The sequence below is a fragment of the Prionailurus viverrinus genome, chromosome D2 (assembly GCF_022837055.1).
Source record: "Prionailurus viverrinus isolate Anna chromosome D2, UM_Priviv_1.0, whole genome shotgun sequence".
In the NCBI taxonomy this organism is placed as follows: domain Eukaryota; kingdom Metazoa; phylum Chordata; class Mammalia; order Carnivora; family Felidae; genus Prionailurus; species Prionailurus viverrinus.
The window spans coordinates 61,062,397-61,089,067 of NC_062571.1; the positions used below are offsets into that span (position 1 = coordinate 61,062,397).

Here is a 26,671-nt window from a genome sequence, read left to right on the forward strand (position 1 = left end):
TACACAGTTGGGCTGAAACAAATTTTTCAGGATCATGCTGGGACCTGAGGCTGGGCCTTAAAGGGCCTTTTCCTTCCCCAACCCTAGCAATTCCTCCAGACCAAGGTCTTCCCCAGAGGGCCTGCTGAGGCAAACAGGGAGGAGCCAGATCTGGGGCTCCAGAGGAAGTCGCTGGCCACTATGCTTCCTGAGTTTAAAAAGTGGGTTCCCCTGTCTCTCTGACTCACTCCCTTCCCCCTAGCAGGGCAGAGTCAGGCCTGACAATCTACCTTTTCGCTAGAACACTGCCTCTTCCAAAACACAAACACCCACACACGCCACACATACAGGATATGAACCTTGTCACACAATTCCTGGCCCAGCAACCCCATAACCCAACACAGTACCGCCAAGCCACACATTCAACAACATATTCTTATTTATATCCTTGTAGCCTCTCATTCACACCCAGTAGTCACGCCTTTCTGCTTTGTTCAGCACCATCTCTCTAGTACCTAAAGTTTGGCCTTGCACCTAGAGAGGGCTCAATGAATATTAGCTGAATTAATGAATCCACCAAGACACATCCCACAAACAAATGCATAGACAAGCCGACATACATATTCACACATGCAATGCTTCCTTACACACCCATATCCAAGCCCTCTCCCAGCCCAGTCACATACATACCCTGGCACACACTCAGGCAAGAAAGCCAGATGTACACCTAGTTACAAAAGCAGACACACCACAGGTAGGTGTTACCTAGCACTCCCAGGGTAAGTTGGTGGTAGCAGCTGGCTGGTCAATGTCCTTCCATCAGGTCAGGCCTGCAGAGGAGTGAAGTGGGCATGTGCACAAATGCAAGCCTTTGGGGTCCTAAGGCAATGGGCAATGAGGAGCTGGGCTGGCAGCAGGGCAGGGCCAAGGTAACCATATGGATTGGAGAGGGGTGGAATGGGCCATATAGTCCTTTCCTCTGGTTTCTTCCTGCCAGCTGGGGAGGCGAGGGTAGAGGTACACATCTATGAGGACTTGCTTCAAATCCAGAGAATTTAGTGGGGGAATAGTCTGAAAGGCCCGATTCCCCTCCCTGGGATGAAAATAGGAGTCTGGATAGGGGGATTTGGTAGGTTCTAAGATCCCGTCCCCAATCCACAGCAGGGTTTCCCTATCTTGCCAATCTTCTTTAATGGTGGGAGAGGAGGGGACTTGGGGCAGGGGGAGTAAACACCTGGAAAGGAATCTGGAAAGCACCCTATTCTTCCTTCCACCTAAGGAACTTCAGGCTGCCTCCTAGCTTTCAAGCATCCTCCTGTGTCCCCACCCAAAGTCAGCAAGGGTGCAATCAATCAAGCTACTCTTACTTCCCCACCCAAGACCTAACACCAGGGAATCCTAGTTCAGACAGCTCAGCTGGGCTGGGCCCGATAGGAGCAGAAGGCTGGAGGCTGGAGGCTGGATAGGGGCAGAAATCTATCAAAAATAGGACCAAGTCTCCCAGTCATTCTAACCACCCAAAGCTCCTCAAACCCAAGCGCCCTCCTCCGCAAGGATCCCTTCCCCCTCCAAAAGCCTGATCCAAGGCCTTCTATCCCAGGAACCCTGCCTCAGGGCCACCTGTCTGGCAGCCAGGACAGTTAGGGGCAAGGAACAACAGCCCCAGAGGGTGGAAAAGTCAACTTTTGAGGGAGATAGGGCCAGCCTGGGACAGGAGGAGCAACGGTGGAAGAGTTAGGGGCATTGTGAGATGAGACTGAAGGGGGATCCACAAGCTTAATTCCTACCTCCTTTCCAATGACTGGTCTTAGGGACCAGTCATGGTCCCTAAGGGACTGCATGAAGGAGGGAGAAAAGACTGCCTGGAACTTAGTGCTTATTAGGCAGCAATGACCAACCAAGACACTCTCAAACCAAAAAGTCTCTTTATTGATCGGTACCATACATGACTCAAATGGCCCAAAAAAAAAAAAAAAAAAAAAAAAAAAAAGGCATTACATTTGGGGTGGGACATCCATCTTCCCCACCCCACCCCTCAGCTCCTGACACAATACCCTTCCAACAGTGGCAGCTGGAGTTAAGGAAACTGGGTGTGGGGGACCCGAGAATCCAGAAGGAAGAGTGGGGAGAGAGGTGGTGCTAACACTTCTGGAACTGGCCACAGGAAAAGGCAGCGAAGCCACAGAGCTAGGCCCAGACCCACGGGACCCTGCTCCTGGCCTCACCCTGGGCCCAGAGCATCCGTGTGTCCAACTGTGAAATAGAGCTGAGGATCCTGGCTGCTTCCCCACTCCCTTCTATGAGGAAAGGGATGGAAGGGATATTGGAGATGAAGACCTTTACTTCAGCTGGGGGACACAGGTCTATTGCTCCCAGGTGGGCTTAGAGCTGGGCCATCCTCAGTGGCTCCTTCCCCTCTGTGGAGGACAGGGGAGGACCAGATACACAGTTTGAGGAGTTGGGGAAAGAGAGTGCTGGAGAGAGTGGACAAGCCCCTCCCCCTCCATCCCATGCCTGCCCAACTGAGACAAAACAAAAAAAACAGCAACAAACAAGGTTGCTCCCTTCCCTCCACACTTCCTAAGGGAGGGAGCCTCCCTTCCCCCCATCCAAGACAGCTGCTCTAGTGGAGGACTTGTAAAGAATATACACACCATGGGGGAGGGGGTTGGGGCTGGGAGGGAGTCACAAGCACTAGGAGGGCAGGCCAGAGTCCTGGAGGATGGGAAGACAGAGACAACAGCAGGGGGTTGTCACAAAGGTGAGGCCATCAACGGCCCCCTACCCCAAGGCATGCCTTCCCCAACTCCAGTCACCCAGAGGAAAAGGGAAGAGAGATGGCAAAGTATCTCCTTGGTCTGAAGCTCTCAAACTGTATAAAATGTTAATGCATACCCCCCCACACCCCACACTCACCTCCACGTGGGCCCTAAGACCCGGATTTGCCTGGAGTAGGGAGGTAGCTGGACTTTTAATAAAGGGAAGAGGGGGTTCATGTGTGACTTTTTTTTTTAAACTTACATTTTTAATAATATTATTTTTTAAAAAACTTGGGAGCTGGGATAGGTGGCTGCAGGGAGGAGCCAGAGGTTCACCCCTCTACTACCAGCCACCTAGGGGAAGGTTTAGGAAAGGGGCACTCAACCAAGCCCCATAATTTTAAGTCCCTAAGGGCTGTGGAATAGACAACCCCAGGCTTGAAGGGGGTGAAGTCAGGAGGATTGGGAACCCAGAACCTGGGGTGAGGATGGATGCAAATGCCCTGGGGGGTGATCAGGACATTTCTCAGAGGCCCAGGGTCCATGTAGGCATCCACATGAGTACCCCCTTCCCCCAAAAAGGCTCTGCAGAGGCCAGGCCCAGCCCAGGGCTACTGGGGGGCAAATCTTGGCACCTGCCCCCAGCGAGTCCAGTTCCTCCCTGAAGTGGGTGGATGGAGGCTGCCCATTTTAGATGCTCAGTCTCTTCATTCTGTCTTCTGCTCCCTGGGGCTGCGAGGGGTGGGGCAGGCAGGCAGAGCGCTGGGTGGCCATGGAAAGGCCTTTACTGGGAGGCCTGTGACGTGGGGTTCTCCGATTTGCTTTCTTGGCTGGATGGAGGCTTGCTGTTCCAGGGGCTGTTGGCGCCCAGGGCGGGGGAGTTGTTAAAGCTGTCCTCGTCGTCAATGCCGTTGGCCGCGTCAAACTGGGTGTTCTCCAGCCGGGTGATGAGCCTCTCGTCCTCGTCCCCGAACTCCCCGCCCATCAGGGTGGGCTCCCCCACCACCATCACATCCTGAGAGTGGCGGAGGTCCCCAAACATAATCGGGGCAGGGGCTCGCCCGGCCCAGGGCAGCAGATACCCCCAGAGCCCCAATACCCACCCAGGAAACTCAACACCCCCAACCCCTCTCATACCCAAGTTTAAAACCCCAAATCCTCTGACACCCTCAGCCCCTGGAATCCTTCCCACTGAAGGACTGCAGAGCATCACAGGCTTTGACCCACACGTACTAGATTCTAGAAGTCAATCTACTCCCCTAGCTCCCTAGTTCATCTCCCCCAAACTTCAGGGGGCTCCTAAACTTCTGTCCACATATAATAGGGAGGGAGCAGATTAAAAGAAAAAAAAAAGAAAAACACCAATGGGGAAAGCGTGTGCATGTACATATGTGTATTCTAGATTCGCACACGTTCAAATTTATGTGTCCCTCTGTCAGTGTGAGTGTGTGGGTCTCTGATGGTATGTGTGCCCCTAAGCTGTCTATCCTGAACACCCAAATGTTCTCATGGCTGTCTCTGTCCCTTTATGTCCTATGTTCTGTCTGAGTCTGTGATCACAACCATGGCATTTGACTGACAAGGACTCTCATCAGTGACAGGAGCCAGCTCATGCTGGCACATTACACCAGGAAAAACTGTTTTTGCTTCTATGCCTGCTAGTGAGCTCAGGCTGGGACAGGGTCAAGGGTCAGGGGTCAGCAGTAGGGCAGCCCAGAAGAGAGAAGAAAGCCGAGATGCTTACAGGTACCTGGCTGGAGAGGGCGAAGGTGCTGGCTGGGCTTTTCTTCTTGCTGTTGCTGTTGTTGGTGTTGCCACCCCCCGAGCTCATGGTGCTGCCCCCTGACATCTTTCGTTTCCGCCGTTTGCTGGGCTGCTGCCGCGCGGGCTCCGCTGTGCCAAGGAAAAGGAGACTCAGGAAGGGCAAGGCCCTGGGTCCCTTGTTCCCCATTCTGGCTCCTAAGGAGCCTGAGCCTACCCTGATCCCAATCTTGCAGACCCAGGAGTGAGAAAGGGGCTTCATGAGGAGACAGAGAGAGAGCGTTGGGGAGCTTCATCAGATCCTGGTTAGAGCAGGTGCAGGTGCAAGGCACTCACCGGGGGGTGCTACCATGCGCTGCCACTTCTGGAAAAGGCAGGTCTTGAGGCAGTCACGGGGGCTGAGGCTGTAGGTCTTGTGGCGGGACATGAGCTCCTGCATGGGCTCGAGTATCACACAGAGCTGGGGGGAGATGAGGAGGTGGCTTGTCAGGAGAGAAACATGGAGATGACTCCAAATGGGATGGGGCAGAAACTGGGTGATCAAGGACTCACTCGGAGGTAGTTGAGAGTGGAATTGGACAACCCACACCGGGTGATATTTTTGGAGAGCTGATCCAACATCTGGGGGTCCTGGGCCTAGATGGGGAGAAAAAGACTAGAACCTGGGTTGCATCTGCTCACCTGCCCTATCACTGAGCCTCATGACACTCCAGAGAGAGAAGAGGGGCTGTTATGAAACCCATTTTCCAGATGGAGATACTCTAACCCTCTGTCTGAGGTCACTGTCAGGAAATGGCAGACCTTATTCCATCCATTCTTCCCACTGCCTGCCCTCACCCTTGCATTTTGGGTCCTGCCCACAACTCACATGCATGGCAAGGATGCTGCGGGGGATGAGCTCTCGGTGCTGCCGGATGCTGAAGTGCCACGTCTTTATCCGCATCATGTCGTCAAACATGAACTCTAGGTACAACCGGCCCTCCACACACACCTGGAGACAAGCTTGTCACATCTCTGCCCTCTCCCCACGTGCCTGAAAATATACCTGCTCTCCCGTTTGCTCACAACTCTCCCAGTGAACACACTTCTGCCACTTGCACATAAATCTGGGTGCATAACTGACAAAGACCATTCCCTCATCTACCTGTCACACCCCTGGCCCTTACACACATACACACACAAAGTGGAAATGCTTAACAGACCCTTGTCCTCTTCCCAAGTAGCTAGTGATACACTCATCTGCTATAAACTCTATGAGGGCAGGCTCTCATTCACTGGTGTGCCCCTGCAGCCCAGAAAACTGTCATGTACAAACTTAGTAAGCATCTGATGGATGTTGCACCATGCCTGCCCCTCCCTTCTGGTCTTGCCACTTCCCCTTTTGCCTCCCTAGGGAACAGCTGAGTACATTTTGGGAGAAAGGAGGGAAATCAAACCCAGGTGCTTCAGTATTCCACATCCAGCTGGGTTGCTGACCTGGGTGAACATGGGTTTGCCATGCTGCGTCACCATGCTGCCTTGGTCACAGTCAAGGGACACAAAGTTGCTGTGGAATGCCTCCTTGGGGTGCTTAAGCACATAGTACAGTTCCGTAGCACCCCCTTCAAAGATGCTGCGGAAATAGCGTGGGATCAAGGTCCGGCCAATGGCTGTAGAGATGGGACAAACTCATTAGAACAGAAGGACTTGTAAGAGGGTCAGGCAGATGCCATAACTGCCAAGACAGATCCCCGGAGACAAATACCTACTCCCAGTCCTTAGAAGGACATAGGAAGTATATGCTCTCATAGCAGAACCAGCAGGACCCCCAAAGGCCACTCACTATATCTCTTTGGTCCATCCTCCAGGCAGAAAGTGATGGTTAACATGGCATCATCCTCAAAGAACTCAGTTGTGAAAGCATCCCACCAGAGATTGTCACACTCCTAAGGAGCACAGGGAAAGGTGTTTGTGTGTGTATGTCAGAAGACATCCCAGGGGTTCTCAGATGGCCCTCCCCCTTCCCAGCCGCTTTCCCCTAGCCATACCTCTGTCCAGTTTTGAAGCCGTTTGTTAAGCTCGAATATTCTGTAGTCAGTTTGGTTGCCATATGGTGTGTGCCTCCTGGGAAAAGTGAAGAAGAGAGGTCAATAGAAAGAGGGTCTCCCCACTCCACCCCACCCCCACTTCTGCCTTCCCCCATGTAATGGAAAGCACCTCCCTCCTCACTGGACTCCACTTACCCAATCCCGGGCTCCAGATATGTAGGCGGGTACATGGGAGTTGGGCTGTGTAAGGGAAGAGGCTATGAGAATGGGAGTGGAAGACAGGAATTATTGGGGGTGTCACTCCCTCCCCCTTTCAGGCAGGATCCCATCTGGAGAAGGGATGGGAAGTAGATAAGACTCACCCCACATCCCGATCTAGCATGGTGCCGGGATGGAAAGGAGGGAAGGCGTTGCCGTTCGGGGGCTCCTTCGGCGAGTACAGCTTGAATGACTTTGAGGAACAACCTAGAAGGGAAAAAGAGAAGTGGTGCCCTGAGTCCCAGGGAGCTTTCCTGGAAGTCTACTAGATTGTGTGAAAGGGACTGGTCTTCCAGAGCACCCAGAGTGGGTGGACTAGGGGAGGGGGACTACCCTATGGAACACCTACCTCTGCTTCTAAATCTGCCTCCAATTTTATTTTATTATGAAACTAGAAGTACTCAGCCCTAATACCCAAGACCCCATTTCTTCATGTGCTGAGCCCTGGATGATAGAATTGAAGCAGCAAAGAAATGTCAACACCATAGAATAAATGAATATCCAAACATTACAATTTAATTTTGATAAATTCCCTTTACATCCACCTAGTATTGTTCACTCATCACAACAACCTTGTGAGGTAGCAGGGTCAACTATAAAATCCCCATTTTACAGATGAGGCAACGGAAAGCTCGAGGGGACTTGCCAAGATCACAGAGGTAGCAATTGGCAGAGCTAGGACTTGAGCCCAGATCTGATTCCCATATCCTATAGTATTTCCACCCCTCTAATGCCCTCTGGAGACCAAGCTTGGGGAACGGAACCGGAACCGGGATTTTGCCAATTCCCTGCCCCTCCTCCACCCCCAGGGTCTCAGGAGGGCAGGGGATAGAAAGATAAAGGGGAGTGGGTGCCTGCTGGGTGCCTCCCACCAGATAACCAGTTGGGCCTTCTGCCTCCCCCACCAACGGCCACTCCCTTATCAGCCCAGCCCCCTCCCCCACAGCTACCATGGGTCTAGTATTGTCTCCAAACCAGAAACCCAAAGCCTCAACCTCCTCTCACTTCTGAGACTTGCAGTGGGGGAGGGAGATAGACAGGCCTCCAAACGGATTCCACTCTACTTACAAACCTAGGTCTTGGAAGGAGGAAATCTAGGCTCCAGGGGGTTTAGTCTAGGAGGCAAGTGGTAACTAGACAGGGGTCTCTGCTCACGTGTCTCTGTGTATGTGCACGTGTCACCTCTCCACCTCAATGAGCAGCACACTGTTCCTGGTATACTATTTCCTGACTAGAAGTATTACATTCATAGCTGGGTACGAGCCAGGCACCCCTACAATTCTATTTTCCCCCTCCCAACCAGATAGGAAGGGAAACTGAGACACAGCACCAAAGGTTCTAAACCCAGTCATAGGTGCTTCCTAGCCACCCCAAAACTTGTTTGCATTTGGAAGGGCAGCCATATTGGCCGTATCTAAGCCCCCTCCCCAAATTAAATACAAAATCTATTTTGTTCCTTAGGGGAAAGAGACAAAGGAAGACCCTGTGCCAACACACATCATTTAATTATCTCTCCAGGGCCCCCTCCTCACAATATGGGCAAACAGAGGGTCCCAGAGGGGCTTACACTACACAGTTCCTGAAGGTGCCAAGACTCAAAGCTTGTGTGTGCCTGCACACGCGTGTGCCTCATCCTGCCTAGCAGGCTTCCACCCTCAGCTCGTTCCAACATGCCTACCAAGAGCTGGAACCCAGCAGCCCCAGGCAGGATCAGGGTGGCTGCAACAGGCCCTTGCCCCGTTCATGCTCTCTCGCAGGCCACATCCACATGCTCCCAGCACAGCACACACAACCTTCACATGCCAGTTTGGACTGAATGAGGAGCCTGTATCCTTAGGAAAGAGACAGTGCCACCCAGCTCCAAGTCTCCCCACTCCACAGACAGGTATACTAAGGCCACATAGGAAGCCCAAACTCCCAAAGTCTACCAGAGGCTGGGTCTAGTCAATGAACCCAAGAGTCTAGATTACCAGACCTTGCCCTTGCCCCCTAAGGAAGCCATCCTTTCCCTAAAGGCATCACTGGCCCTGCCCCACAGTCTCAGGGCTATCTGAAGAAATGTGTCAGCTCAGGACCCTCAGAAGGGAGGAAGCACACCTGGGTTCCTCTCTGATTCTGAAAAAAGTTTCAGAGCTTCAATTTCTCTCACCAGAGACCTGACAAACATTGCCTGGGGCTGGGGAACAGCTCTGAAGAGCTAAAGCCTGAAGCTCTGAGGCCTCTATTTATACCTCCAGTGAATGGACACAAACTCAGCATCTCTCCAGAGCCATAGCAACTCCCAGTAGCCCCAGCACAAGGGCTTGGGAGTGAGAAGAGAAGGGGAGGGAACATCACCCAGACCATCTGTCCCTGTTACTGCCTGTCCCCAGCAACAGGGGTAGAGAGAGCAAGGTGGGGGTGGGGGTGAAGGGGATGTGTCACAAGCCTCGGAGTCACACATACACCCCCCCATCCCCAAGCAATCTGGGAGCCCTTAGGAGGAGGGAGAAGAGAGGAAGAGCCCAGAACTAGTAAAGTTTCTCAGGATGGAAGCTGCATCCTGGGGCTGAGGGGGGCACCTCCAGCTGAGCATTTCCATGGTAACCAGCCTGACCTGAGGGCAGGCCCCCTTCCTTTGGGGGCTGACCACAGGTCAGCAAGCCTGAGAGCCCTGGCCTCTCTGAGCTGGGGCACCTCTGCCCCAGCTAGCATACCAGGCCTGGGCCAGACCCAGGATCTTCCGCCCACCCCCAACAGGCTTGCACGGTGCCCAGACTTACCTGGGAGAACTGAGGGGGCCAAGAGAGGTGCGGGGAGCGGCTGGAAGCCCAGCGGAGCCCTGGCAGGGGTGAGGGCTGAGGGGGCCAACTTCAGCCGCTCATGTCCCAAGTGGGACAGGCAGGCCTGGCTGAGAGCTCCACTCCGCGGACCGCACAAAGACTCGCACACACAGCCTCGGCCCGCCCCGCGGCGGCCACAGCCCCGGGGGAAAGTTACAATGGCCACTGGGCCGGGGGCTAGGGGCCAGGGGGCCGGCCTGGGGGGCGGGGGGCCGCGGGGAGTCCGGAGCCTTCTTTGTTTGCAAGGTTTCCCTCAACAATGGCTGCTCCGCTCTTTCCTCTCTCCTCCTCCTCCTCTTCGGCTCTCCCCGCCGCCGCCTCTCGCTGCCTCTGCCTCCAAGCAGCCCGCCCGCCCTCCCCAGGCCACCAGGCCCCTCCGCCAGGGCACCAGGAGAGACAGGGCCCAGCACTCACACTCACTCACACTTGCACACGCACAGACACACGCAGCGCCCGCCGGCTCCCTGCCTTTTCTCCCTTTCTAGCCCTCCCTCCCCGCTCGCTCTCCGCTCTCCGAGCCTCTCTCAGAATGAGGCCCCAGGGCGGGCGGAGGGTGGAGCTGCCCCCAATGGCCCCGCCCCCTCCCTGCGAGGAAAGAGGAAGAGGGAGAGAGGGAGGGAGGGAGAGACGGAGGCAGGCAGGGAGGACTGCTGAGAAAAACAAAAGAGAGACAGAGACCGAGAGAGATGGGAGGAAGAGATGGAGACAGAACAGACTGGGCCTGGGGAGAGACCTGGATGGAGGGGAGGTGTGTGGGGCCAGGAATTGAAATGCCCCCATCCCAGCCCCAAGCTTGGTGCTCAGGGGTGAGCAGGAGGGCTGGAGCCACTGACAGGGATGGAGAGGAGTGCTCTCTTCCCTGGAGACTCCCAGTATCTTCAAACTGCTTCCCCAATGTCCCCCAAATCTCTCTTCCTCTCCCCTGTGATCTCTGGGGTTGAAGGTTGGCCTGAGCTGCCACCCTGGGCTTCAACCCCTGGTGAAATCCCAGAGCAGCTGGGGGAAACCTCCAAGGGGTTATTTTTGACAGAGCCACACTCTGCTTCAACCTGTAAACAGTGATTGCAGGGAGGGGGGCACTCCAGGCTCCCTGCCCTCAACCCAGCTAAGTTCCTAGCCCCCTTCCCTAACCCCCACCATAAGAGTCGGGTGGGTGCAGGGGAAAGAGGCACTGTCAGAACTGGGGAAGGCAAATTTGCCCATCCAAGGGTCCCCAGAAAGGGCCTCGTCTGCTGCTGAATCCTCCCACCATCCCAGGGGAAAAAAAAAGGTATGTGGTTACTGAAGTAAAGCATGTTCTCCAATGCAAGGGGGGGAATTCCCAAGAGAGGAGGTGTTTCCAAAACTTGGGTAGTGGTCCAGGTCTACTACCCGGACACATAGGAAAAAGGAAACACACACACACCACAGCACACAACACACGAGGGGGTGCAGCCATACAGCCTTCCTACTTCTTTGCAATTTGAGTCTCCGTTCCCTATGCCCCACCTTGCCACGCCAACCACATTCACACAGCCCCATGACAAGGTTTCTCATGATAGACACACTGGTTGTGCAATAATATTGCATCTAGCTCTGTGAACATTCTCCTCACGTAAAAAACTCATTTTACTTTTACATAAATCAGTCCCTAATACACACTTCAACCTGCGACATACCTCAAATGCAAGATAAACCCAAACCCAGGACACACACATAGCCTATGACACACTTTGACTTCTTTACACACTGGGACCTGTGACACATGCCCTTGGACCCCAATACACACACCCAAACTGCATTATACCTCCAGAACCTGTGACAGACTATTATGTGCACACCCTGGCCATTTGTTACCCAGAGACTAACCCCATAAACCACCCTCCCTGAAACCTGCACACCATTCTCCATCACAGTCTAGCCATATGATATGCTCCAGCTTTCACAAACATACTGAAATCTATAACATTCAGCCAGACCCTGCAACATTCTGCCCAGAATTGAAACCACCAGGAACTGAAATATTCCACTGAGTCCCAAATTAACAGCACAACTCTAGGATGACTACACTTATCCTCCACTTACGGGACAATTCCTGTCGTTTGTTTCATGCCTTTAAACTTTCCAAAGTTCATTCGTAGGCCATACCTCAAGAGATTCTTACTGAATACAGGGCCAAATATTATGCTCACTCGAACAGATTATAGTGAGACAGGAGGGCCTGAGCTGGAACCCTGGACTTCTAACCCCACTCATACAAGCCCAGCCCTGGGGCACTGCAACCATTCCTACTCCCTTCCCCCTCCAAGGAATGGCCACTCCAGGCCCCAAATGACTGTCTACACGGGAAAGAGGGATGGGCGTGTGCTCGGGCTTCTGCCCCCAGTCTAGAGCTCAGAACCCCCAGTTTGTCTCCTCAAATTTCAGAAGGAAGGGCCCCTAAATACCAAGATGTATCAAGACTCTGGCACATCATTCAAAACGGGGCCCTTCTTCTGGTTCCCCTTTTCTAGCAAGGCTGCTCCTCTCTCATTTCTGACTTAATTCCCCCATTTGCACAGGAGCAGAAGAGGTACAACTAAAGAAAGCAAGTCTGAGTTAGATGGCCCTAAAATTGGTGGAGCAGGGAGGGGAGGGGATGGGGGGGGCAGTGGGGAGAAAGCAGAGCAGCAAAGAATAACAAAGGTGATGAAAGAGCGAAGAGGAAGAGTACCCCTCCTGGAGGTGGGAACTCTGAAGGGCAGCAGCCTGCCCCAACCCACAGGATAAGGTACCAGCACTGCCCCCTGCCCGGGCCCCTGGGGCTCCCTGACCCAGGCCTCCAGTGTGCCTGCCCCCCTTCCTTTGTCTGTGCCCGGCCTCCCGTTGGCCTGGCGCTCTGCCATCCTCCTCTCCTGGCTCCCAGCCGCCACCACTGCTGCCTCCTCCCCTCCCCCTACTCCTCCCTGCCTTAACCCTTCTGAGCCACATGCTGCCCCAGACAGGCCCTGGTCCCCTCAGCAACCTGCCGTGCCTGGGTGATGCCCCTTAGCAGAGGTTCTCCCTGCTCCTGACCAAAGCTTCAGGAGCTATTACCTACCCCAGGAGCACTATGGGAGCTGGGGGTATATATGTGTGTGTGTGTGTGTGTGTGTGTGTGTGTGTGTGTGTGTGTGTATCTTGTGGTGTTTCCTTCCGTGTGTGCATGTGTGTGGGTCTGCGTATGCTCTGGCTTCCTTCAGTCACATGTGTGGGGCATGTGCTGTCTCTGCTGGGCTGGGGGAGGAGGAGGAGCCGGGAGACAGCAGAGCACAAAGGAGAGACTCAGACAGGCAGGCAGGCAGCAGGCAGGCGGCCTGCCAGGGCGCCTCGGCCCCCACCCCAGGCCTGCTCAAGTTGGGGGGTGGATCTTTGGGCCTGTACTGTACATGCTGCCAGGATGCCCTTGTATTCAACCATGTGCTCCCACCCATCCATCCAGTCTGGTCCCCTCCCTCACTCCAACTCCTAACATTCCCCACCCCCAGGCCACTCTCAGTCCCCTCCCCATTTGGTTCTCCTTGAAGTCTAACCTCCATCCATTCTCAGTGGCATTAACCCATAAGACTTCTTCATATTAAGGAAAAAAGACCCCACTCTTAACCATCTTTTGCCCCCTCTCCTCTAGCCACGCCACCCAGACACACAAAAGGAACATGTGTTTTGAGGCACTGATTGAAGCTGTCCCTCCTCACACACATCTCTGTGCATGGGTCCTCTTCCTGTCCCCATGCTGCTCCCAAAGAAAATGAGGGAGAAACTTTATCCTTTCTCCTACTGGGCCCAGGCACCCTGCCCCAACTTCAGGAACAACCTCTTATCTACCTCCAACCTGACAACCCTTCCATACCCATCTCCTACCCACCATTTGTAGGAACTAAGAATCAAAATTTAAGACTCAGGCCTCTAGCTTGTTCACAGCCTTAGTTTCTGCTATGTTTATGTGTGGTGATGGAGGATGAAGGCCATGAGGAGGACTCCGAGCATGGAAGGATCTGAAGGGGTACCCAGCATAGGGCAATTATAAAGAAAATACACATACAAACATCTACACCAAGCTGGTATGAGAAGGAATGATGGAGCCAGGCAGGATTCCAGCTTGGCAAGCTCTTCCCTTTCCTCCCCTACCCACCCTCTACAAGCAAGAGTCAGGGGTTCCCGCACCCAGATACTCCAGGATCCTCAGACTCTACTAGCCCTACCTCTGGGCCCCATGCCCCTTAAACATCAGCCTCAGCAGGCACTTTAAATGTGTGCCCAGCCCAGCTTGGCCTGTGTCACATGATTTTCAAGGAAGCTTCCGCACTGGCAGCTTCCCTTGGGGACGGGGTGTGTGTGTGTGTGTGCGCGCGCGTGCGTGCATGTGTGTGCGTGTGTGTGGCAAGGGTTCAGTTGTGGAGTATGGGGCTCCCAGAGAAAAGGCATGTGGAGAAGCAAAGGATCCAAACCAGGCTAGATCCTGGGACACCTGACTTTCAGAATAAAGCTAACTCCAGCCTGGGACAAGAGGGGGTCCTGAACATAATGCAAGAACCCAGAGTCCTGAGAATGGGGATAGACAGTGTTTGGGGGCCCTCTGAAGACCACCTCTCCAGTCACATAGCCTCCCTCCTTTCTCCTGGCAGTGAGGTACAACCTTCTCCTTCCCCAGGAAAGAACTCAGACCCAGGCTGTCACTAGCAAGAGCTGGTAAACGTTTTGGGGAGATGGGGATCTGGGCCTAAGTCCTGTCCCAAGTTCTCACTTTGAGGTCAAGTACTGCTCCCCTCAACTCAATTCCCACAAACCACTTTATTTTCTAACTTGGTGGAGCTGCCACATTTCCCCCTCCCACTACGGTGGAGACGCCAGACCTGAGGGCCCAATTATCTGAGCCCCCCCGCCCTCCCCAGAGTACCTCACGTCCCTCAGGAGGGCTAACCTTCCCTGGCAACAGGCAGGAAAATTTGGAGGGGAGCAAGATGGGCCCCAACCAATCCCTCCTCCCAAAAACAGTCCTCAGAAAGAGCCCTGAGGGGGGTATCACAGGATATGTAAAAGCGAATAGGCAGCAAGAAGGGGGGGGCAACCCAAACCAGCCAATCAAAACTCTATGGTGACCTGAGGGGGGGGGGTCAAAAGTCCAAACTCACTTCTGATTGGCTAACACCCTGGAATTCTGGGAATTTCAGCCCCCCAACCCCTCCTCAATTAGCCTCCCCCACCAAAACACACACACACACACACACACACACACACACACACTCACACACACTCTCTCGCTCTCTTTCTCTCCCCCCCTCCACTAGCACCCCCTCCCCTGCCTCTATGCTGCTGCGCATTTGCAGTTGGGGAGAACCCTCCCCCGGACTAAGGCCCGCTATACCCCTCAGAGCCCCCGACCTCCGCCGTGCCATCGACGCCCCCGACACAAGTTCATGCCAAACAAGGGGTGAGGGATCTGCCGAGAGGGCTAGAGAGGGAGGGGCCGGGCGACCGCGCGCCCCACTCACCAGGACAGGCACAGCCCACTGACATCTTCACATCGCCCGCCGCTGGGGGCCCAGCCGAGTCACGGTGCCCGCCCCGCTCGGGGACAGGCCGGGCATGAGCCGCCGCCGCCGCCCGCGGCCCCGCTGCCCTCGCCGCCGGCCCGGCCCGGCCTCGGCCCGGTGCGGGCGGCCCCTGGCTGCAGCGAGGGGCCTGTCAGGCGCGGAGCAGACAGGAAGGAAGCCAGGCAGGAAGGCGAGCTGCCTCTGCGTGTGCGCGCGCGGGTGTGCGTCCCCGGAGTGTGTGTCCGTGTGTGCGCGTGTGCGTGTGCGTGTCTGTGCGCTCCCGCCGCCCTCCCCGCCGCCAACGCCGCCGCCGCTCGCCCCCCTCTCCCTCCCGCGTTCGCTCGCGCACTAGCTCTCGTAGGCGCCCGCTCTCCAGCCCCAGCCGGGCTGGGCTGGGCTTTATTAATATGCTAATTGCCTGCTAGTGGGAGGGGAGAGCCGTGTCAAAGTGACCCGGGCGAGCGCGCAGCGAGCGACGACGTGCGTGCGCCGCGCGGCGGGCGGGCGGCAAGGGGCCGGGAGCGTTCGGGGAACGGCATGCATGTGACGCAGCTTTTAAAAAAGGAGACGGAGGCAGAGACCCCAGAGGGGGAGGGCGGTGGGAGGAATGAGAGGCGAAGCCTCACACTCGGTGTCCGTCCTCCGGGTGCCTCCGAGTTGGGAGCGTAGCTGAGCCGGAGCGGGAGCGGGAGCTGGGACTGGGGGAGGCGGAGCCAGGGTGGGCCTGAGGTGTAGCTCTCCCTCCACCCCGGCCACGCTCTGGGAGGGAAAAGGGACTGCCGACCCCCGCCCAAGCTCTCTGCTGAGATTACCGTCTTATTCCGGAGGGCCTTTATCATGTGCCCCCCACCCCAACCTGGGCGGGGAAAAGCACTATCCTAATTCCTGTAGCAACCCAACTCACCTCCTCCCTAAATTAACCACCCCTCCCTTGCCTGCTAAACCAGTTAGAACTAGAACCAAAAGGGTTAATTAAGTATGGTCCCCGCCCTCCCCTGCCCTAGGGCTGAGATCTGCGTTTTGCTGGGGGGAGGAGGGCAGTGGAATGACCGTCAGGTTGGTCTGGGGAGGGGGTAATCTGCAGGCCATCCTTCCCCCTTGCGGGCTCTGACTCATCAGTCAAAACGCTCTCCTCCCTTCCCCCTTTTTCCATCCAGTGTCGGCCTCCCCCAACTCCCCCTCGCATGCAAGCTTCTCTCCTTTGAGGGCCTCGAGACTGGAGACAACAGGAAGCAGACCCCTCCAGTGCCCCCTACCCGTAGGGGCTGCGGGGTTGGTAGGGGGTAGGAGGAAAGATGATCTGGATGGTCAATGTAAGGAACACTCCTTCCCCAGGGAGGAGCCTCCCAACCTTCAGGCACTCCTCAAGGACTCCCCAGCCCAGCCCTAGGAAGGAGAGGGGGGCGGGGAGAGCCTCCATCACCATCCCTTACCAAAAGCCCAGCCTTAGCTGCCTCATAAACAGGAAATACCTATTAGCAGGGAAGAGGGAGGGGAAGGGAGCTGTCTGGAAGAAAGAGCTGGCCCCTCTCCCTTCTGGGGGGTCCCCAGCTGCCAGCTTAAGTTTCAAGGTTGGCTCCAAGGAGTAGACACTCTGGACCTGGGCTGGTGTCCCCTCTCTAGGGCATCTGGCCCAGACTGGGTAGGGGGTCCCCCTCCTCTTCATTACTTGGCGGGGGCGGGGGGGGGGGGGCTTGATGGCCCCCACTCCTGCCCAAAGTTTGCACAGCTGGCTTGACCAGCTGTCAAGATGTGAAGGTTTAAGGTTTAAGTGTGAGACCCCTTCTCTCTATCTTTGCTTTTGCTGAGTGAGGGAGCACGAAATGATGGACAGATGCATAGTCTGGGGATTGAAAAGACACCCTACCCAGAGATGGTTGGACCCCCTCCATATGCTTAGGAGAAGATGGGGCAAGGGAGCTGGGAGCACAGCCACACTCTTAACTCCAGCATTCTCATCCACACTGTGTATTCCCTTACCTCAGGGGCTGCAGGGGGACCTGACTGAAGCCATCCATACTTATACAGGTATTTTGTTTGGCAGCATCCCCTGCCTCTGTCCACTTCCTCCTCACATTCCCCCAGGCAGAGGTCAGCACTAGAAGGATTAAGGAGAACCAAAAGCAACAAAACCCATGCCTGGAATTTGGGATACCTAGATTTGAATTACAGAGCAAATGACCTGAGACAACTGACTTCCCTACTCTGAGCTCTGGCTTTAACCTCTGTAATTGGTACCTGCAGCTTGGTGAGAATCACTAGACATGTATGCCCAGTCACCTAGCCTCATGCCAGCCGTGTAGTCAGTTCTCAATATATGTTAGCCCCTTCCTACTTTCTATGAGGTTATCTGTTATTTCAAGAGTGTCAATAGTGGTCTGGATTGGCTGAAGGATTAGAGCTAGTGTGGAGAAGAGGGGCTGTCTGCTTTGACCCCTTTCATTCTCTACTGTCCATAAAGTTGCCTTCCCCCAATCCTGTGACCACTTACCCCTGAGGCCACTCATTCCAAACAACTAGCTTAACCAGATTCCAAGGTGATCACCAATCACTTGGGTGGACAAAGGGGCTTGCAACCCACCCTATAGGGGACTTTGCCTCCTCTGAATCTGAGGTTCCCTTCTAGATTACACAATGCAAGTTGGAAGTCAAGGAAGAAACAAAAACAGCATTTGTTGAGCATACAGTGTAACAGGCACCGTGCTAAGTTTTTCACAAACCTGAGATCTCATTTACTTTTCATAACGACCTTTGGAGGAAGATGTTATTACCTCCATTGAACAAGCAAGAAAACTGAAATTCAGATTTATAAATTTGAACTTGTCTGTAAAACACTCTTCTCCCTCTTCTTTGCCTACTAATTAATTAATGCCTCCTTTAAACCTCAGTTTCTAGCTTCACCTCCCCTGGGAAGGAACCCCTCCCACTCCCATCCCAGCTGATCTAGTGGCCCTGTTTTCTTTAAGGAAATATCATCTCAGTGCTTTTGAATGAGTGATTAAAGTAAATGGTTTAAGTCCTTGAGGAACCAAGCTTAGGTAGGTTAAGTATCTTGTGCAAGGTCACACAGTCAACAAGTACTCAACCTAGTGCTCTTCCTCCTGTCTTCTAGTATGGACCAGACCTGGGGAAGGAGAGAACATCTTTGGAGCAGCTTTGGGAACTGTGGTGAAGGCAAAAATAGGAAGAGAAGTTATAGCTGTGGAAGGTCTTTAATTTAATGACATGTCCTGGAGGATGGCAGGCTTAGCTGATTTGGATGGATGAATATGAGCACCTAGCTTTTTCTTTTTTTTTGAGGTGAAATTACATGATACAAATTAATCATTTTAAAGTGAACAATTCAGTAGCATTCCAGTGTTTTTTAATACCAGTCATTAGTGCAAGATGAACTATAGACACGGGATGAAGTGAAGTAGGAGGTACTGAGGAGAGAGGTGAGGTGAGGAAAGGGGGAGAGGAGCCCCACAGAGAGACAAGCAGCAGAAGCAACTGGGTAAGCTTGTTCCCAGAGAGAGGTGGGCTTCTGCTTCTTCTGGCTCCTAGAACCTGTCCCACGCAAGTCCCTCTCCTGACTTTGACCGGTGAGAAGTAAAGGAGATGATTCATTTTCAGAAATACCAAATAAAAACTGTGCTGTCTAGGGGCGCCTGGGTGGTGCAGTCGGTTAAGCGTCCGACTTCAGCCAGGTCACGATCTCGAGGTCCGGGAGTTCGAGCCCCGCGTCGGGCTCTGGGCTGATGGCTCAGAGCCTGGAGCCTGTTTCCGATTCTGTGTCTCCCTCTCTCTCTGCCCCCCCCCCGTTCATGCTCTGTCTCTCTCTGTCCCAAAAATAAATAAACGTTGAAAAAACTGTGCTGTCTAATTAATAGGTTTACCACCTGTTGGAAATACGTACAGAACCCCCCACCTCCCCCCCACGATGGAGTCCCAAACCCTTAAACACTTCACTGCCTAGTTTTTCTTCCCCTCTCCATTTCCCTGGCTTATTTTCATGGGCTTTGCGATGAGCATGCGCCAAAAGGAGGAGGGACTGAAAGTCTCTGTGTGACCTCAGGGAATGCACATTTGTTCCAGTCAGACTACTTTTTGCCTTACATGGGCATAGGTGACGTCTGGGTAAGGCTTTAACCTCTGTAGTACTCAGCCAATGAGGAACCAGGGAAAGGACTTGCATGCTAGGAGATAAATTGTCTGCTGTAATTGCCCTGAATGTGCCTGTCCATCAGACACCCACTCGTGCAAGAATGTTGATTAAAGCCCCCCTTCACTGTGTTCTGAGTCTCTGTGTCCCTTCTTTGATTGGGTCAACGGGCTTATTTCTAACAGACCTCGGCCTACTCTATTTTCTCCCACATTTCTTTACCCCTGAAACATCCACAAATATTATTGGCATCACTCTATTTCAAGGATGAATTTTCTTTTTCCACTGAGATGGTAGATGATATATATCTTTTTGATGACTATAGCCCTAGCATCTAAAACAGAGTGCCTAGAACCTACTATGTGTCCTATAACTTTGTTGAATGATTATAAGAATTTTGACAGGATTTACCTTTCCCTGCCCCAACACATGACTCCTTTCCCTGTTCTCCATTTACCATCATTATCACCATCACCATGTACAACCACCACTTCTTTCTCTGCCAAAGGAGTTTCTTAAAGTGTGCAAAAAACTCTCAGGAAGGGGCGCCTAGCTGCCCCAGTCATTAGAGTATACAACTCTTGATTTGGGGATTATAAGGTCAATTTGGGTGTAGAGACTACTTAAAAGTAAAATCTTAGGGCACTTGGGTGGTTCAGTCAGTTAAGCACCCACCTCTCGATTTTGGCTCAGGTCATGATCTTGAGGTTCTTGAGTTGGGGCCCTACATCAGGCTCTGTGCTTAACCACCCAGGTGCCCCTACGAGAGCCTGCATTTTAAAGAAGTTTCTCTGGTGATTCTTATGCATGCCAGTATTTGGGAATTTTTTTTTTTTTTTCCTAAAAGGACCCCTGGCCTTCAGAGCATTCCCACCAAGTGGATGAAACTTATTCATTTATTTCTCTTTCCATAAGCAACTGCTTAGTACAGTGATGGAACCAATGAGCCAAAGAAAACAATAATTTGCTCACTGTGTGTCTCTATGAAAATGAATCAACCCTTCCTTAACCTCAATTCCTTCCTCAGTAGAAAGGGGGATAGTAATCTTTGCTTTTCTTAAATTTTTTGTTTAATGTTTATTTATTTATTTATTTATTTATTAACGTTTATTTATTTTTGAGACAGAGAGTGACAGAGCATGAATGGGGGAGGGTCAGAGAGAGGGAGACACAGAATCTGAAACAGGCTCCAGGCTCAGAGCTGTCAGCACAGAGCCCCATGCGGGGCTTGAACTCACGGACCGCGAGATTATGACCTGAGCCGAAGTCGGCCGCCTAACCGACTGAGCCACCCAGGCGCCCCGATGTTTATTTATTTTTGAGAGAGAGACAGAGCACAAGCAGGAAAGGGGCAGGGAGAGACACACACACACAGAATCTGATGCAGACTACAGGCTCTGAGCTGTCAGCACAGAGCCTGATGCGGGGCTCAAACTCACAAACTGTGAGATCATGACCTGAGCTGAAGTCCAACGCTCAACCAACTGAGCCACCTCAGTGCCCCTAATCTTTGATTTTCTAATTCTTCTGGGGATATTGCAAGGATTCGATGATAGGTGATAGGTGACAGCAAGCTAAAGAGTGTAAACCATTCCTCAAAACTGGGTTTGGGGGACTAAAAATTAAGTGCTAAAAGAGATAGTGCCTGAAGGGTTGCAGCTCCCTAGCAGAATATCTGCAATCCAGGTATATTAATTATCTAATGCTGTGTAACAAGTTACCCTCAAGTTTAACATTTTTCAATGTTTTTTATTTATTTTTGGGACAGAGAGAGACAGAGCATGAACGGGGGAGGGGCAGAGAGAGAGGGAGACACAGAATCAGAAACAGGCTCCAGGCTCCGAGCCATCAGCCCAGAGCCTGACGCGGGGCTCGAACTCACGGACCGTGAGATCGTGACCTGGCTGAAGTCAGACACTCAACCGACTGCGCCACCCAGGCACCCCAAGTTTAACATTTTAAGGCAATAGACTTTTATTATTTCACTCAGTGTCTGAGGGTCAGGAACACAGAAGTGGCTTAGTTGGTGTTTCGATTTAGGGGTTCTCACAAGATAAGTTAAGCTGTTGTCCAGGTCTGCAAGGTTTGACTGGGGCTGGAGAATCTGCTTCCAAGTTCACTGCGATGGTTGTTGGCAGGCCTCAGTTCTTCGACGGCTGTTGGACAGAAGCTTTAATTTTTTGCCATGTGGGCTCTCCATAGGCACAACATGGCACATTAGTTTTACTAGAGTAAGAGACAACAGAAAGAGAAAGAGAGGGAGACAGACAAGAGCCCCTGGCTTGAAAGCCTCAGTCTTTTTGTAACCTAATCTCAGAAGTGATATATCATCATGTCTGCTTTGTGTTATTGGTCACATAGATAAACCCCGCCTGCTACGATTTGGGGGTGGGGCTAATAAGAGTGCGAATAATAAGAGGTAGAGATTATCGGGAGCCATGTGAGGGTTTCTGAACATACGAGGTCTGGTCTTCAATGTTGCAGACCTAGAGATCCAATTTAGGCAGTGAATCAGGATACATCAGTTTCAGGAGACTGAATCATACAAGTTAAATACATATGAAACACTTTCTAGGTACTACTCTCATTCTTCTCTGGAATACTTTAGTTAAACTAGTCTTCCTTTTGAACACAACAAATGGATTTCCACTTCAGAACCTATGCACTGACTGTTCTTTTTGCTGCTCTTTGCTTTTATTTATTTTTCTAAGTTTATTTATTTATTTTGAGAGAGACAGAGAGAGTGCAAGCAGGGGAGGGGCGGCGGGGCGGGGGAGAGAATACCACGTAGGCTCCTTGCTCAACGCAGAGCCCATTGTGGGGCTAGATCTCAAGAACTGTGAGATCATGATCTGAGCCAAAATTAAGAGTTAGACACTTAACTGAGCCACCCAGCTGCCCCAACATATACTCTTTGAATTGCTAGGTCCTCCCTGTGCTTCTGGTCTTACTTCAAACGTCTCCTCGGAGGCCTTACCTGTTCACACCATATGAAATTGTTTCCGACTACCGTTTACACTCTCCAACTTGTTTATTTTCTGATAGCATTTATGGCCGATATTATTTTGATTCTTTATTTACTTGCAGATTATCTCCGCAGTAGAATTTGAGCACCACTAGGGAGGGTTTTTGTTTTTGTTTATTTGGTCTGTTTTGTCTTGCTGTATCTCCAGTGCCTAAAACAGTGCCTGGCACATAGTAGGCACTCAATAATAAATAAACCGGAGTGCTGATTTGTTAATTCTCACTGAAAAATACGTCATGCAAACTGGGCATTTTGTCTTACTTGATCAACACGCTTTCTCAACATAGAAAATGATATGGGAAGTCAGTTACTATTACCAGGTGAGTCTTTGGTGAGCATGGAGTCAGGCAAGGATACATGATTGGAGGTGCCCAGAGTTTGATGGCTTATGTTTCTGAGATTTTCCTTTTTTTTTTTTTTTAATTTATAAACAAAAATTTTTGAAGTACTGTCTATACCTCCAGCATGGGGCTCGTTGAGCACACAACCCCAAGATCAAGGGTCCTATGTATGCCCTATCAACTGAGCCAGCCAGGTGCCCCTGAGGTTTTTTATGGCTCTTAGAAATGTACCTGCCAAGGAATCAACCATGACACGCCTGTCTAGGTGTCATTGGAGATCCAAAGACATACTTATTTTTTTAGTAGATTCCACGCAGACATCATACTTATGTGAATAGATTGTTTCATTAGATGGTAAAAAAGCAAAAATGGCACAACTTTCTGCTTTAACATTAATCTTCTTCCCAAAGCCCAATCACCGAAGTAATAACCATAATTAGAGCCCAAATGGCCAGTATGTGCAGGGCATCTCTTAGAATATGTTTCTTCCATAGGGGAAGAATTGTACCATCCTGTATTGGTTGTTAATAATTTCTTATAGGCAAGTTATTCCCAGATTTATTGCAAATAAAATTTATTGTTGCCCTCATTTGACTATTTTATGAAAAAAATGCGAAAAGATTCAGTTTCTGAGTTTATGGCTTTTAAAAATGTTTATTTTTGAGGGAGGGAAGGGGGAGAGAGAGAGAGAGGGAGAGATTGTGGGGGAGGGGCAAAGCAAAAGAAGGACAGAGGATCCAAAGTAAGCTCTGTGCCTACAGCAGACAGCCCATGTAGGGCTCAAACTCACAAACCATGAGATCATGACCTGAGCCAAAATCAGCACCCCATGAATTTATGGCTTTTAAAGCCTATATGGGAAGGGCACTCGGGTGGCTCAGTGGGTTAAGTGTCCGACTCTTGGTTTGGGCCCAGGCCATGATCTCACGGTTCATGAGTTCAAGCCCCACAATGGGCTCTGTGTTGATGGCTCAGAACCTGCTTAGGATTCTCTTTCTCTCCCTCTCTCTCTCTCTGCCCCTCCCCACTCATGCTCAATCTCTCTCTCTCTGTCTCCCTCTCTCTCTCTCTCTCAAAATAAATAAACTTAAAAAAATATAAAGCCTATAATAGAGGCCTCCCCTCTCATGAATTTTGTGTGTGTGTGTGTGTGTGTGTGTGTGTGTGTGTGTGTGAGAATGTATATTGATGCAGCCTTCCTAAAAGGCAGTTTGGCACTATCCACTGAAATTGCAAATGTATACCTCCTTTAATTCAGCAATCTTATTTCAAGGAAACTATCCCATAGGAAGAGTGTAAAAAAGTGCAAAGATACATGTACACATGTACCAGAATGTTCACTATAACTTTTTAAAAAGTGTTTTATTATTTATTTTTGTGTGTGAGAGAGAGAGAGCACATGCAAGCAGGGGAGGGGCAGAGAGAGAGTGGGACAGAGGATCTGAAGTGAGATTCACACTGACAGTGGAGAGCCCAATGCGGGGCTTGAACTCACGAACTTTGAGATCATGACCTGAGCTGAAGTCGGATGCTTAACTGACTGAGCCACCCAGGTACACCTGTTCACTGTAATTCAGTTTTTCCAAAAGTCCATTGACTGATGAATGGATAAAGAAGATGTGACACACACACACACACACACACACACACATATACACACACACACATATATAATTATTAGTCATTAAAAATAATTAAATGTTGCCATTTGCAATGACATGGATGAAGCTAGAATGTATTATACTAAGCGAAATAAGTCAGTCAGAGAAAGGCAAATACCATATGACTTCACTCGTATGTGGCATTTAAGAAACAAAACAGATGAACATTGGGAAGTGAGGGAAGAGAGGGAAATAAACCACAAGAGACTCTTTTTTAATGATTTTTTTTAATGTTTATTTATTTTGAGAGGGAAAGAGAGAGTGCGAGTGGGGAGAGGCAGAGAGAGAGGAGAGAGAGAGAGAGAGAGAGAGAGAGAGAATCCTAAGCAGGTTCCACCCTTGTCAGTGCAGAGCCCATCTCAGGGCCCGATCCCATGAACTGTGAGATTATGACCTGAGCCCAAACCAAGAGTTGGATGCTTAACCAACTGAACCACCCCAGTGCCCTAAACCACAAGAGACTCTTAATGATAGAGAACAAACTATGGGTTGATGGAGGGAGGTGGGTGGGAGATGGGCTACATGGGTGATGGGTACAAAGGAGGGCACTTGTAACGAGCTCTGGGTGTTGTATGTAAATGATGAATCACTGAATTCTACTCCTGAAACCAATATTGCACTGTACATTAACTAAGATTTAAATTAAAAAAATTAATTTTTAATAGTAAAAAATTGGAAATAACTTAAATATTAGTATAGTCATATAATAGAATGGATACTTACTAAAGTATCAGTAAGTAAGATCTCAGTAAAGACTATTATAGTGTTATATGAAAAAAAGCAAGTTGTAGAACCATATGTATGGAATGGTCACATTTTTTGTAAAGATTTATTCTTTAATTAAAAAAATTGTTTTTAATGTTTATTTACTTTTGAGAGACAGAGAGAGAGAGAGTGAGAGAGAGTGTGAACAGGGGAGGGGGAGAGAGAGAGGGAGATACAGAATCTAAAGCAGGCTCCAGGCTTTGAGCTGTCAGCACAGAGCCTTACACAGAGCTTGAACCCACGAACCCTGAGATCATGACCTGTGTCAAAGTTAGAGGTTTAACCAACTGGGCCACCCAGGTGCCCCGAGATTTTTTCTTTAATTTTTAAGTAATCTCTACACCCAGTATGGGGCTCAAACTTTCAACCCTGAGACCAAGGGTCATATGCTCTACTGACTGAGCCAGCCAGGTACCCCTGGAATGGTCACATTTTTTTTTTAATGTTTATTATTTTTTTAATTTTATTTTTTATTTTTAAAAATTCACATCCAAATTAGTTAGCATATAGTGAAACAATGATTTCAGGAGTAGATTCCTTAATGCCCCTTACGCATTTAGCCCATCCCCCCTCCCACAACCCCTCCAGTAACCCCGTTTGTTCCCCATATTTATGAGTCTCTTCTGTTTTGTCCTCCTCCCTGTTTTTGTATTATTTTTGTTTCCCTTCCCTTATGTTAATCTGTTTTGTCTCTTAAAGTCCTCACATGAGTGAAGTAATATGATTTTTGTCTTTCTCTGTCTTTCCATACTTTGGCTATTGTTGATAGTGCTGCTATAAACATGGGGGTGCATGTGTCCCTTCAAAACAGCACACCTGTATCCCGTGGATAAATGCCTAGTAGTGCAATTGCTGGGTCCTAGGGTAGTTCTATTTTTAGTTTTTTGAGGAAACTCCGTACTGTTTTCCAGAGTGGTTGCACCAGCTTGCATTCCCATTTTAATGTTTATTTTTATTTATTTTTGAGAGAGAGAGAGAGAATGAGCAGGGGCAGGGCAGGGAGGGAGAGGGAAAGAGAGGGAATCTCCAGCAGGCTCTGCACTGTCCCCAGGGAGGCCCATATGGGGCTTGAACTCAGGAACCGTGAGATCATGACCTGAGTGGAAGTCAGATGCTTAATGACTAAGCTACCCAGGTGCTCCCAGAAATGTCACTTTTTTTTTTTTAAATGTTTATTTATTTTTGAGAGGGAGAGAGAGAAGAGTGCAAGTGGCAGAGGGGCAGAGAGAAAGGGAGACACAGAATCCGAAGCAGGCTCCAGGCTCTGAGCTGTCAGCACAGAGCCTGACATGGGGCTCAAACTCAGGAATCCTGAGATCATGACCTGAGCCAAAGTCAGACACAACCGACTGATCCACCCTAGTGCCCCATAAGGGTCACATTTTTGAACAACAACAACAAAAGATCAGTGTGTGTCCATATATATTTTTACATGCATAGAAAAAGTGTGGATGAATACACACCAAAAGCAACAAGGGTCAAATCTGGGGAGCAGAACTGGAATTTGCCAAGTGTAATTTTTAATATAATTTTATATATAGTTTTGCACTATTTGAAATTATTTTTAAACTTGAGTAGAAAACTTTTTTTTAAAAAGA

At 50.8% G+C, this 26,671-nt stretch overlaps 1 protein-coding gene across 7 annotated transcripts; it reads right to left on the minus strand.

The window, feature by feature from the left end:
- Positions 1 to 788: 788 nt before the first annotated feature.
- Positions 789 to 15,368, minus strand: LDB1 (LIM domain binding 1). 7 transcript variants are annotated; one of them, XM_047825461.1, is made up of 11 exons: positions 15,096 to 15,368; positions 6,889 to 6,991; positions 6,722 to 6,766; positions 6,527 to 6,602; positions 6,322 to 6,424; positions 5,976 to 6,148; positions 5,368 to 5,490; positions 5,052 to 5,135; positions 4,836 to 4,959; positions 4,489 to 4,631; positions 789 to 809 (listed from the first exon to the last, which is right to left on the minus strand). In XM_047825461.1, the coding sequence occupies exons 1-11, from the start codon at positions 15,118 to 15,120 to the stop codon at positions 804 to 806; spliced, it is 1,005 nt and encodes a 334-aa protein (XP_047681417.1). In that variant the 5' UTR covers positions 15,121 to 15,368; the 3' UTR covers positions 789 to 803. The 7 variants fall into 7 exon arrangements, with proteins under 7 accessions (XP_047681417.1, XP_047681416.1, XP_047681413.1 ...); XM_047825460.1 differs by having other exon boundaries at positions 4,483 to 4,631; XM_047825457.1 differs by lacking the exon at positions 789 to 809 and adding an exon at positions 1,886 to 3,753 and having other exon boundaries at positions 15,096 to 15,367.
- Between the last annotated feature and the right edge of the window lie 11,303 nt (positions 15,369 to 26,671).